General features: G+C 38.7%; 1 protein-coding gene across 1 annotated transcript in view; it reads left to right on the top strand.

Moving 5' to 3' along the window:
• The window catches only part of rgs11 (regulator of G protein signaling 11), a 172,504-nt gene that overhangs the window by 44,875 nt on the left and 113,125 nt on the right, over nucleotides 1-14,504 (top strand). Inside the window, exons 4-6 of the mRNA XM_072267311.1 lie at nucleotides 4,153-4,259; nucleotides 11,171-11,222; nucleotides 12,387-12,445. Coding sequence (XP_072123412.1) covers nucleotides 4,153-4,259; nucleotides 11,171-11,222; nucleotides 12,387-12,445 — 218 coding nt within the window. The remainder of the gene's footprint in view (nucleotides 1-4,152; nucleotides 4,260-11,170; nucleotides 11,223-12,386; nucleotides 12,446-14,504) is intronic.

Genomic DNA, 14,504 nt, shown 5'->3' with positions numbered 1-14,504 from the left:
GACTCACAGGTGAAGTGTGGTGTCTCACCCAGAGTGCTGTTTGAGGCCCTGAATGGTAGTGAGGGAGAAGATGTAGGGGTAGGTGAAGCACTTGTGCCACTTGCAAGGATAAGTGCCAAGAGGTCAGTGGGGAGGGGTGAATGGACGGGGGCCATCCATCTTTGGATGCTGCTTTTCTACAACGTTTCATGTAGATGTACTTGATAGTTGGGAGGGCCTTACCTGTGATGTACTGGACCAGATCCACTACCTTTCGTATGATTTTTTTTTTCCCTAAAGGCATTGGTGTTCCCATGCCAAACCATGATGCAGCCAGTCAATACACTCTCCACCCCACTTCCATAGAAGTTTGTCAAGTTTATTGATGGCATGAAGAATCTCCAGACTCCTAAGGAATAGCAGGCATTGTCATGCTTTCTTTGCAATTACACTGATCTGATGGGTCCTCTGAGATGGTGACACCCTCAAAAATTTAAAATTACTGACCCTCTCCACCTCTGATCCTCAGAGTGCTAGCTCATGGACCTCTGGTTTTCCTCTCCTGCAGTCTACAACTAGTTCCTTTTTGGGTCCAAATGTGTTCAGATATTCACTAGCACTGACACTACCTTCTAGTCACATGTTGGGATGTGCACAAATACTCGTGTCCCAGTTCTGCCCTTGCTTTATACCATTGTAATCTATTGGTTATGACCTTTTATATTTTCTCAGTCATGGCAGGTGTTGCTGCCTCATTCCAGTCTCCTAAAAATCAAGAAATTTTATTTAATGTTGTCATTCTTTGAACTTCAACAGCGTGTTACATTGCTGCTGTATTTATCCTGCCACCTTCAACCTATCTATTAGCTGTGAGTTTATGATTAGGAGAAACCTTCCACTCTTGGAGTCTATCAGAATTCACTCAATCCAATGTCACATTATGGATTTTTTGCCCATTTTCTTTCTCTATCCACAAATTTTTACTGCTCTAGCATGTGGACAAATAAAGTCAATTAGTGCATATGGTGGAAACCTCCCAAGCTGATGTTTGCAGAGAGAGAAATGTGGATTATTATTGGTCAGATACATCGATTGTAATTTTGCTGCTGGTTTTCTGCTACAAAACATTAGTGTTTTCTTTCTAGTCAAAGCAAACAGTTGAGATTTTGCCTTGCGGCCCACTTTTCAGATTTTATTCCTTGGTGTGTTTGAGCACATGGTTCTGAGCTCTGTTTGTTATTCTTGAGAATCCTCACATAACTTGTATTTCCTATCAGCATATTCCGTGGAAGTTTTCCCTGGGTATTGAGTCACTCATGGTATCTGTCCAATTCCCAAACTTAATTGATTTGCACCATTAATTGATAATTCTGAGCGTCACCTTTTGGTCAACCAGCCAATGTCCTGTCCAGAATGTTGCATGAACTTCTGTTATGGACACAATGCTGTGGAAAAGTATCCATAATAGATGTCTGGGCAATGAATCTTTCCAATAGAGAATCAGGTTTAAATCTGTAAATGTGTTTTGTGGCAGCAGTACATTGCAATACATAATAAAAGCTATAAAATACAGTAAGTATCTAAAAATTAAGTAAATGCAAAAAGAGAGAAAATGGTGAGATAGTGCTCATGGGTTCATCGTCTATTCAGCAATCTGATGGCAGAGGGGAAGGAACTGTTCCTGAAGTGTGAAGTGTATGTTCTCTGGTTCCTGTATCACCAACTTGATGGTAGCAATGAGAAGAGGGTATGTCCTGGATGATGTGGGTCCTAAATGATGGATGCTGCTTTTTTTTTTTTTTAAATGGTGTTTTCAGTGCTGTGGAGGCTAGTTCCCATGATGGAGCTGGCTGAGATGACAACGTACTGCATTTTGTTTCTGATCCTGTACACTGACCCCTCTATACCAGACAGTGATGCAACCAGTTCGAATGCCCTCCACATCAGGTCCATTGTGTATTTCTTCTACCTCTCATCTTCTATATGGTAACATATGCATATTTCATAATAAATTTACTTTATAGGATTTAAAATATCTAGGTCCCTAGTTATTTGTTTGTGTTCAGGTAAATGCCAGTAAATCTTTTAGTAATGATTAGTAGAAGCAGAGGGTAATATCATAATATTAAGGCTGATTGTTCTGAGTGCTTGTACTGTGGAGAGCCCTGTTCTTTCAGCCCTTTCCCCAAAGAAGCCGTCATTATCCCTTTCAGATTGGACGGCTTCATTCTTGAGGGCTGTCCTGTGAAAACATCACCAGGTGACTAACCTTGCCACTGATATGCAAAGGTGAGTTTCATCTGTAGCTCTATCATTCTCCTTTGCCAGTTCTCCTGAGTAAGTATTTCTGTCTCTGATCTCCAGCACTGACACATTCCCAAATAGTATCAATGTAAAATTATTCCTCCTTTCTCCTCCCTTTGGCTGTCTTTCCCGTTATTCTTTGCCTTGAATCCACATGGGGATTAAAGTCACCTTCAAGTATCTTATTTAACACTTTGACTTTAATCCACCAGTATCAGTTAGTGACCCCTTGTGACTTTCATGCCTGGATATTGGCCATGAAGCACAGTTACAGTCCAAGTTACCCATTTACAATGATGAGACAAAATCCTTTCCCTTTTACATTATCATTCTAACTTTGTCTAGCTTGCTTGCAGAAGATTATGATGTAATTGAGCCACTGTCTGTGCTACAGCTCCTCTGATCACTGAACTCATAGACCCGTTATTTTGTTCAGATCTTCTGAGATGGCCTGCGTTAACCTCTCCTGTTTAATAAGCAGTATCTACACATAATCACCTGTCCCCTGAGGTCAGCATTTTATCTGGGAGCTTGGTTGGAAGTACTAAACACCCTGGCAACTTATCCAATAGATACAAGACAGACCCCTTGCAAGTTCACAAAGTTCAAGCAATCAAAGGTTTATTCCATCATCTAATTTCTTGAATGACATGTAGCTCTGGCAGTTTTTATTATCTTAAGCTGGCTGAAATTAATAGTTCCATATAAAGCAGAACAGATATTTTTCTCCCCATCGATCTATCTAGCTTTTACCTCTTAACCCTTGTTTATTGTCCTGGTTCCAGAGCTTAACCTATTTACATTTAACATTGATTATCATCATGATTCACACATGGTAATAATTACCTCACTGGCTACAGGTAAATGTCATTGACCTGCAGTTTCATATGTTTCTCTTACAAAGGTCCTTCAAGAATGATTTTGTTGAGCTACATGCAGTGGATTGCATTGCTTATCCTCAGCTCTGAATAAAACAAGAATGCTAACAACTGTTTTAGCTTTTTATGTCTATTATGCACAGATTTACTGATCAGATTGTGTAAACAACCTGATTTCTTTATAGCTTTATGTTCAGAATTGTGAAGAGGAAATACATAGTATTTTTTCAATGGAAATATATGACATTGCATAACAATCCCATTAGATAAAACTATAAGGCAACATTTTCTACCTGCTAAAGAACTAATTGGTTGCAACCGCAGGCTGTACTTTAGGCTCACTAGGGCCCTCTTGAATGCTGACCTCTGCTGAAACCTATTCAATCCATGTCTTTCCTCTGTACCAACCATGCCAGGCTGAAGATGCTTGGTAGTAAGCAGAATCCCGTATGTCAGTGATAATAAACCTGATTCTGGCATTGCTGATGACTTCTACCAGTATTGAGGGCACAAATGCATGGTGGAGCAGAAGATTCAACCTCTCATGGTAGCACCCTTCCAACTCCATATCTGCACTTGGGTTTTCCCAGCTAAAAAAATAAGTGTTTTAGTGCCATTATTGGGATGTGTTTCAAAAACATGCCTCTTTCATTGGAATGGAATGTAACGAACTGGTGGTGCCAATTGGTCCTTGAAGATTTATCTGGTGATATATTTGAACTCTAATACGAGAAATGCTGTTAATATTGGCAAATGACTTGATTTGAATTTTTTTGATTCATCTTCTCTCTCACTCTGAAATAAGCCAATTGACTTGATTTTTTGAATGGGTTTTTTTTAAAAACTTGACTTGCCTGTGCCATAATTTGGCAGCAAACCTGTCAACGATGTTTCATATTCTGAGATTAAAAATTGTATTTTAATGTAGCAGACAAATCTAGGCTGTCAAAAATAAACTATAATTAATTTGCAAATTTTCCTTCCTTTGTAGAGTCATTTCACCTTGGTGACTTAATAATAAAGTATGGTTACATTTACCCACTGAAGGATCCAAAGAATTTAGTTTTGCGGGTAGATGATTCTCCTTACCGATTTCAGGTACGATGTTGTGAAACTAACAAAATTTCCATGTGGTTATCATGCATATAATCTGTAGGATGGTGAATATGTATGAGACGATTTTGGTTCTTGGACAGAAATGCCTTTGTACAGTAATGCATTTCAAACTTAATGGAACAAACGTTGAGAGTAACAAATAGAAATAAAAATGTGTTTTGTCAAATAGAGAAACTTTTCAGCATTCAGGAATTGTCAACCAGTCGTTATTTTATAATATCAAAGGAAGTATTTAAACCTATGAAATTAAATTTGGCTGGCAGTTGAGTTTCACGGTGTTTTGGTGCTATCAACAGGTATTGCATGTAACATCAATACACATTCAGATCTAATTTGTTAAATAGGCTAACATTCACTGAAAGTGGCATAATGGCCTTTTGCACTCAAATCAAGTGCAGTCAGTGAGGTTCTTGACCGTATCTGCAAAGTTCAACGTGTATATGTACTTAGATAATTTGTCACCCTATACAATCCTGAGATTTTTTTTCTTGTGGGCATGCACAGTAAATCCAAGAAATAATATAATCAATGAAAGACCACACCCAACATAACAATGTGCAAAAGAAACTGTACAAATACAAAAGAGAAAGAAATGATAAATATATAGTATAAATATCAAGAACATGAGGTAAGTCATTGAAAGTGAGTCTGTAGGTTGTTGGAACAGTTCAGTGATGGGGCAGGTGAAGTTATCCTCTCTGATTCACAAGCCTGTTGGTTGAGGGGTAATAACTGTTCCTGAACCTGGTGGTGTGGGTCCCATACCACCTTCGTGATGGCAGCAGTGAAAAGAGAGCATGGCCCGAGTGGTGGAGGTCATTAATGATGGATGCTGCTTTCCTATGTAGATGCACTCTGTGTCTTGTACCATTGCCACACTGTCCACTACTTAAGGAACTCCCCACATAACAACAATAGAACATCTCCAGAAAAACTCACTCTAATCTCTAGCCTGATTGGACAACTGCCTCCACCCTGGTGTCTCAATTGCATTGAGAGCTGAGGTGAAGTGGGCGGTTCATTGTAATACTTTGCATTCAGCGTACCTTGGCAGTGCGAAGAAGTACAGAGGAGGCAACAAAATTGGAATGATACATGAGAAAGAACCATTAGAAAATAGCCATTCCAAGAACAGAACATTCTAATGCTCAGTCCCTTCCCATTACACTCCTTGATGCCTTTTTTTTTGAACCACCATCTAGTTACTGCATTAATAACGCTGAATCTGTTTATTCCAGGGGTTCCCAGCTTGGGGTCCAAAGGACCCTTTGGTTAATGGTGGGGATCCATGGCATAAAAAAGGTTGGGAACCCCTTGGTTTATTTGAAGTTCTATAATATCTAAATCTGGACAAGCAAGCTGATATGAACATAAATAATGATGTTTTAAAATGGACACCAAAGTTAAATTGGTAATCTAATGAACAAATCAAAATTTTTTTCTTAAAAGAATATTCGATTCACCTTCCCATAGAAGTTGCTCCTGTAGTGACTTCAGTTGAACCTTTCTGACCTGATTCCTGTGTGCCTGTTTGTGTTATTTATTTTGGAATATCACCAGTTTCCCTTTGCACGAAGATTGACTTCTCTAAGGAATAGCAACACCTCAAAATCAGGGTCCCCATGTAATTCTTGTACATGAATGGTGATGCTCCTTGAGGGGATTAGTGCTCCAAAACAAGGTTTTTCAATTAGAGCAATGCTTTCTTTAATATTACTGGTAGAGAAAATGTTGCATCACACTCTACCGATATTAAATTGGACCAGAGGCTGTCTAATAATATGGACTCAATTAAAAAAAACATATAATGATATGTTGATGTTTGTAATATTATTCCTACAAGGCTTTAATTGAAAAGATATCTCTAACCAAGTAAAGAAAAGTTACTACATGTGACTTGAGCACTACACCATATTACAAATGTATTCAGTAGCTCAGTTGCATTTTCATAGATTTAACATATTTAAGGCCCCTGTCTGTAGGGAATGGAACTGGTGAAATGGTGTAATTCTGAATTTGCTTCAATATTATGATCATAAACAAGAGATTCTGCAGATGCTACAAATCTAAAGCAGCAGCACAAAAAATGTTGGAGGAACTCAGCAGGCCAGGCAGCACTTGTGGAACTGAATGAACAGTCAATGTTTCGGTCTGAGAACCTTCTATAGAGCTGCAAAGAAAGGGAGAAGACACCAGAATAAAAAGGTGGGGGGAGGGGAAGGAGGATTACCTGGAAGGTGATCGGTGAAGCCAGGTGGAAGAAGGAATCTGTTAGCAGTGGGGAGTGAGAAAAGGAAGGAGGGGCACCAGAGGGAGGTAATAGGCACTTGAGGAAAAGTAATAAGAGGCCAGAGTATGGAATAGAAGAGGAATGGAGGGATAGGGAAAAATACTGAAGGAGAGTTGGAGGTCACTGAGACAATGGGGTGTTGCCCCTTCACTGTGTGAGTGGCCTCATTGTGGGAAATCGGTAGCCACTTTGGTGACCCAAAAGCACTAACTATATTTACTGTCATCCCATGTAATGTACTGGAACAAATACTGTGATGTCTTGTCACCTTTTTATAAGCACGTTTGTTGTTAAAGTGTCATAAGATCTATGCGCTTGAAATTGTATTAATTTTTGTATGCTAAAATAATTAAAACTCTGCTGTTTGCTGGAAAAACTATACAGTGGATTCTGGTTAATTAGGCCACTGGTTGATTGGGGCAGCTGTTTATTTGGGAAACCCCTTAAAGAACTAAAACTAATTTTTTTAAAAATGGGAATTCCCTTTGTTTATTTCAGATGCATATGTTGCTTAATTGGGGCGGGAAACTTGCAGAACAGTTTCTAACTGGCATCAGTCGTGCACTTGTGTGGTTGTTAGACACAACTCGTGCTTAGAGTGAACAGTTTTTAAATGGCATCATTTGAGTGTGTTTGTGTTCAAAAAGCAGTGATTTTTGTCACTGATAGCTGGTGAGAAATAAGCAGTAAGACAATTTAGAACTGTTTTGCACACTACAATTTCAAGCATTCAGGCTTGGAGATGCCAGAAATGGCTGGGAGTGAAAATAAAATGATTTCACTTCTTCAAGTGAGGAACTACAAAGGATCTGTAAGTATCAACAATCATTTGAACATTACAATGAAAATGAAGATTTGGCGGATGCAATCATTGAAAGCATTGTATGAAGGCTGTCCGTTATCTGCACTAGGTGTCTCCACGGATACTGTTCACTTAGTCAGTCAAAAGAACACTGCAGCATACACTGGATGAATTTTTCCAATAACTATTAGGAACTAATACAGATTTAGAGTTATGCATTCATGTATATTTTGCCCATTGTGGGTTGGTGTCAAGCTGCACTGTTTTTTACTGAACGTAATGTGAGGGGGTATTCTGGGTGGATGACTTACAAGCAAAACAAACAGCTACACATTTGTTCCTCACCTCTCTGTGTCTTGCGTGTGTTATTCTTGGTCACCCGGCTTCCTAGCACCACAAACATAACAACGGGTAATGGGGTGATAAGTCCTCATGATATTTATTGTTTTGTTCCCTTCGGCAAGAAAATGTCTGTGTGCAATGCTGCTGGAGTACCACTGTGATGTGGGTGAGTGAAAAGTAAACGGATGCAGGAAGAATGATGTGTGAAGAAGCTGAGGAGAAAGAATGAGACCGGACGGTTAAATAAAACAGATGAGAGGGAGAGAGTCTAGTTAACCTTTCTGGATCATGATTGTGTTTGAAAACAGTGACAATGTTTGGAAGTATGGGTCCACGTGATGAAACAATAGAGCAATGGATTTCATGTGCTGAAAGATTTGAATATTTTGCACTGGCAATTTCAGATGATATTCATGTTCCAACTTTTCTGACGGTGAACGGTGCAAAAAAAGTTTAATTTGTTATGCAGCCTAGTGCAACCTGCTAAGCCTGGAGATGAACCTTGTGAGGACATAGTTCAAAATCTTAAAGGCCCACTTTTGACCTAAATTTGATGATTGCTGAGAGTTTAGATTCCATAAAAGAATCAAGAGGAAGGCAAGTCTATTTCAGTTTGTGGCGGTACTGAAGCAACTGTTTGAACTCTGATTTTGGGCTGAATGACAGCTTGCTTGATACTCACATGTGGTCTGCATATTGAGGCAATTTAGAAACATTTGCTTGCGGAAGACAGACGAATATTACATAAGGCAATAGAAATTATTACATCAATGGAAATGGCAGCTAAAGAATCACAGCTATTACCCAAGTTCATAAAGCTTCTACTGACTTTAAGAATAAGACACTGATTCGTCCCATTTTTGTTATCATTTGTAGTAAAACTGGGCATTCAGCAAAAGAATATGGCATAAGGATTTCGATTGTCAAAGCTGTGGCAAAATGGGACATATTAAATGCACCCGTAAAAGTAAAAAGACACTGTCAACCAAAACATGTAATAAAGAAAAAATACTTTTTTGGGGGGGGTGGGGAATGAAGAGAAATGTGAACAAGATGAAGCATACTCAGGATGGACTGAAAGACACACTGTGATTGAAGAAGCCTTGCATATTTTATCTGCTACAGGACACAAAGAAGGGGCAAGGTTGACTTTAAAGACTTATGCTAGCGAGGTTGTTCCAGTGATAGGAGTAGAACATGTTACAGTGGAGATTAATGAGCAGAGAAAGAATCTTGCACTGTTTATTGTTAAAGGTAGTTGTGCAGTGCTTCTGGGCTGCTTGTGGTTGAGGCACAAATTGCACTTGATCACTGGGAGCTCTGGTCTACAAGAGGCATTGAAGAAACACGCGGAAGTGTTCAACGAAGAATAGGCAGTGTGAAAGGAATCGCTTGTTAAGCTGGCTTTTATGCCTGATGCAACACGCAATGCCTGAAGGGAAGATCTGTTCCATATGCCCTCAAACCAAAGATGGACGCTGAATTGGAAAGACTGGTCCAGAGTACGGTATTGGAACTAGTGTGTGTAAGGAAATGGGCAACTCCAGTGGTTCCTGTCCTAAAAAGGGATGGGTCCTTAAGGCTTTGTGGAGACTTCAAGATAACCATTAACCTGGTTCTTACAGCTAAACAATGTTCTTTTCCCCTCATTGATGACCTGTTTGCAGGATTGGCTGGAGGACAGACATTTAGCAAAAATGACTTGGGTCAAGTATACTTGCAGATGCATATGGAGCCAGAGGGACAGGAACTGTTGACCATGGTGATTCACAAAGGCATGTTCAGGTACTAAAGGTTCCTGTTTGGCATCACCTTGGCTTCTGCGTTTTTTTAGTGAGCAATGGACCGGATCCTCAGTGGGTGTTGGGGGTTCAGTGTTAATTGCATGACTTGCTCTCTACTGGGGAAAAACGAGCTTGAGCACCAAAAAAAAAAAACAGGCAAACAAACTTGGATGCTGCACTACAAAAACACAAAAATGGCCTAAGGGTCCAGAAGGACAAGTGTGAGTTCTTTCGACCTTCTATTGAATACTTGGGCCATGTGATCGACCACTCAGAGTTTCACAAGGCGCCATTAAAAGTGAAGGCAGTCATGGAGGCTCCATCACCACTGAGTGTAAGTCAATTAAGATCTTAAGAGTAATAACATACTATGCAAAGTTTGTTCCTAACATTCTGAAATCACCTTATGAGCTTTTAAATAAATCAACACACTGGCAGTGGACAGATCCCTGTGAAGAGGCTTTTAAAAAGGTCAATGCAATACCCAAGCCAAGATCTATACATACACCATCAAGAGATAAAATGGCTTTGGTGTCATCCCAAGTCATTTGGTTGTCTCACAGGAACAGGTGGGCTCCAGACAGATTGATTCTCTAGTTTAGTGACTAAACCTCTGTATATGGGGCAGAATAATCTACAGAGTTACGTCCAAGCATAGAGGCAGTCTTATCCTCTTCTGTGGTTTAGAGGGAAAAAAAGTTTTTTTTGTTGTTGGTTGAATTTGATGGTTACTGCATTGATCGTTAATATTTCGGGAGTTGGTCTAGGTATGGGAAGGGGGAGAAACCTTTACAATAAAGGGAAGGGATATGTTTTGTCCTCACGTATATTTTTCCCCCTGTGTGTCGCTGTGAAACTTCTCTGTGTGTTACGTATTGAACATAATATTAGAGAGCATTCTGGGTAGATGACTTACAAGCAAGATAAACAGCTGCATGTTTGTTGCTCACCTCTCTGTCTCTCATGTGTCATTCAGCTTCCCAATACCATAAACATAACAATAATATCAACAGTGTTCTAATTTGTTCTGTGCTTCATTTAAATACCTAATTTGTTATTCAGTTCATTTTTTTTTGTATACCCTTTTCACTATTTCCATGAAACTTCAGCTAAATGGGGCAGCCACTTAATTGGGCCAAAATGTACTGGTTTGATGTGTCCCAATTAACCAAAATCCACTGTATTTTAATATCTAATGCGCGATCTAGATGGAGTATGATTTATAGCTTACAGTAAAACAACAATATCAACAATCGTTGAGTGATTTGATCACTACCACTGTTTAAAATGGAGCTATGTTTCTATTCCTTAGCCACTGGTGGAGGATAGTTGCCAAATGGAAACCAGATTGCCTTACACTCTGACTGCTGTCACCAAATGTATTATTTGTATCTGTACATAGGTTTTTATTTATAAGCTCCAACTATATGTGAAAATCGTAATTTTCAAACTGGATTCAAAGTAAACAGAAACCATCTTTTCAGGCTCTCCATCGCTGATCATGTGCTATATCATTATAAACTGTTACATCTTAGAACAGGGAGAATTGTCATTTGGGAGGAGACATCAAATGACTGAACATGACAAACTCCATTGAAAACATCCAGCTATTTGAAGCCGCATGAGAGTACTGCATGTGTCATTATATATAACCTCTCTCCATCATTTTTACCAGACCCCTTACTACTGGACTTCACATAAATGGCCGGCAACAGAACTTGATTACGGTAAGTGAACTTTCAAATATTAATGTAATAAAATTACTTTTAGCAAAAAGTTAAATAATCTACTTCTAATTGAGCTATTTAATTGTTACGGCTTTAAATAGTGATTGTTTTCAACATTTACTTGTATGAACACATACTTCTCTACCAATAAATATATATCTGAAGTATTTTCCATGATTAATGGAAAGTGCAATACTGAGTAGGCAATGAAAAATCTTTGCAAGGGAGGAAATTTTATGAGGAAAAGAAAGGGAAAGCCTTTTTATCAAAGAGTTCCTGAGTAAAAGGGAAGTTTGAAAGGGGATGAACAAAACTTGTTTGCTTTACCTGAGATAGGTATTTAGCCCCCAAAGAGAGCTGCAGATGTATATGGGACCAGTTTGATGCCCATTTTTGAGAGCCGTATACTTTAATGTAATACTTAACTCCAAAATCAGTGTACCATGATTTAATAGAAAGTTGAAATAAGAGTATATCCAATAAATTTCTGTTATAGCCAATGGTTGTTTCAATCAAAACTTTTTTAAAAGTTGTAAACATTTCTAAAATTTTTGATCTGTTGAAAAGTGAGCTTCATTTGCATGAGAATATATGCAAGTTCCCCTTGCACAGAACTCTGACTTGGAACATTTCAGTATTTGTTCATGGTTAATGAGTCAAAACTATGGATAGCTCTCTCTCTCTCTCTCTAAATTTACTTCACCACCTGCACTTAAAAAGATTGCATCATCACCTATTAAAAAGATACTTGGTGAGGAATGACAACGCCAAGCTTTGCCAATGGCTTAAAGTAATTAAAAATAGTCGTATTAATTCTAAATACAAAGAAGTGTACAAATAAGTTGCCAAAAAATTTTTGAGTATTCTGGTTTACACATCCTAGTAGGAAAAAAGAAACATTTTCAAGTTTAGGTATGTATACATACAAGACCCTTCCTAATTGACTTTAGTTTTTGGTGAATCTTCAAACACAGCATTTCACGATGCAATGCTTAACACTTTCAAGGTTTTGGAAATCTGCAGTTTTCAATGGACTGTTGTGGAAAAATACATCTATTACCAGATGTTCAGAGGCAAAACAAACTTATTTTTAACCGTGAAACATAACCTGGTTCAACCCCCAAAGCTACCAAGTGTTAATCTCAAGAATCTTCTATCATTTAGCCATTTACTTAGCCAAGAAGAACATAAAGAAGCAGGGAGACTTGGTTGACTATGAGAAGGTAAGGTACTTTTTTCCTCTCCGTCAATTTAATCTTGCATCCCTTTCTTTGATATAGTTGTGTGGGGATTTGCTGTCTGTTACTTAAATGTCACAATTTTACTACCTATCCATTGGATTTGGAAAAGTGTTAAATAAATGTATGTCTCTTATGTCTTGAATTAAATAAATATTGAGATTTCCTTTAAAATGTATATAAGTTAATGTTTATAATTGTATCTAGTTGAAACTGCAGTTAAATTGCAATGAACAAAGCTCGAATGTTACTAGTAAGAAGGTATATTCCTAATCAAACTGAAACTGGGTCACTAAAATCAAAATGTATAACAATTGAAAAATCGCTATATCTATTCTACCCTGCTTTAGGTATTGTGTGTTCCTAAATAGCTACTCGGTTATGATCAGTCAAGCACAATAATTCAAGCTGGCATGAAAAAGTAGGTTCCTTTGAGCTTTGGCAGACAATGGTGTATGTTGATACATTTTTTCCACTGCTATAGGAGTGATGTGCCTCCAACTCCTGAAGTTAGTATCATATTCTTATCTAATACTTGATTGCCTGTACATGGTCTACATCGCACGACCACCACCTGACAGTTATTGTGCCTTTCTAAATGCCTCTTAAATGTTACTGACATCTGTTTCCACCGTTTAACTTGGCAGTAAGTTAACCAGGCACTCACTACTCTGTACAAAAAATTGCATTGCTAATCTTCTTTAAATTTTTGCCCCCTCATTTTAAAGCTTTGCCCTCTAGAATTTGGTATTTCTACCCTGGGAAAATGACACTGACTATATCGGTTCCCTTCATAATTTTATATACATCTAACAAGTCATTTTTGCATTATTTGCAAGCCTGCTAATTAGCCCCCCCCCAAATTTTCTTCCACATTATTATGTCACCAGTACTGATCCCTGTAGAACATTACTGATCATTTAGAATAGCACCCCTCCATCGTTGCCCACTGTCTTTGGCCAAGCCAGTTTTTTAATCCAATCTACCAAGACTCTATGGATTCCTTGTGCCTTAATCTTCTGGATCAGCCTACCATGAAGGACATTGTCAAATGCTTTACTAAATTCCATATAGGCAACAATGACTCCCCTAACCTCATCAATCATTTTCATTGCCTTCTCAAAAAAAAAAACCCCAAATCAAGTTTATAACTGTAACTCAGGTTTGGCCGGTGGCGTTAGTCTAGGGTAGACAATCTCTGGCCCGGCCAAACGTGTGATATCTGAGGTACAAAACCTCTTGTTTATGTGGATGCTGTGTAATCGGTTCCCCTGTTACAAATCAGTACCTCGAAATAACAGAAAGTACACCATGTGCAATAAAGCAACTTAGCTCTTTAATTCTTAATTTGACTAAAGGGTTAGAAAAGAAGGGCAAAAAGAAAGGGGCCCGTTTTAATGAAACAGTGTAATGTGCACATTGGAGCTCACAGTTCCCCTTCCGTTGGTCCTCCATTGATTTCCCCAGGCTTCGTGGACTCCTGGCCCCACTACAAGTCCACTTCGTCCTGCTGTCTATGACCTCTCCTTTCTGTCTTCATCTCTCACTGAACAAAAGACCCAGATGACCTCATTCTCAGGCATCCAACAAGAAAAGAACACTCCCTTCATTGGACAGCCCAAATTCCGAAGCCATAACCCAAACACTGCTGCTACAGAAAAAACCATTACATTAGCAGTGAAACCTTTCCCAGGGCGTTACGTAAGATATGTTACAAAGCCACGCTGAATATCCTTATAAAGTCCACGTTTCTCCCATGTGAGGAAATCCTATGCTGAAGAATCTTCTCTACTGGTTTCTATACCATAGAAGTGAAGCTCACTGACATATAATTTCCTGGTTTGTCTCTATTGCCTTTCTTAAACAATGTTAGCTATTCTCCAGTTCTCTACAAACTCATCTATATCTAAAGAGGATACAGGGGCCCTTGCAATTTCCTCACTTGGCTCTCTCCGAAACCTGGGATAACCTTCAGAAGACCCAACATTGCCACCCACCTTGATATCAGTCTATTCTTTCACTATCTCAGTATCCTCCACATGTT

The sequence above is a fragment of the Mobula birostris genome, chromosome 9, assembly GCF_030028105.1.
Source record: "Mobula birostris isolate sMobBir1 chromosome 9, sMobBir1.hap1, whole genome shotgun sequence".
Lineage (NCBI taxonomy): Eukaryota > Metazoa > Chordata > Chondrichthyes > Myliobatiformes > Myliobatidae > Mobula > Mobula birostris.
The sequence above is the reverse complement of the archived record's forward strand: the minus strand, read 5'-3'. Positions and strand labels throughout refer to the sequence as shown.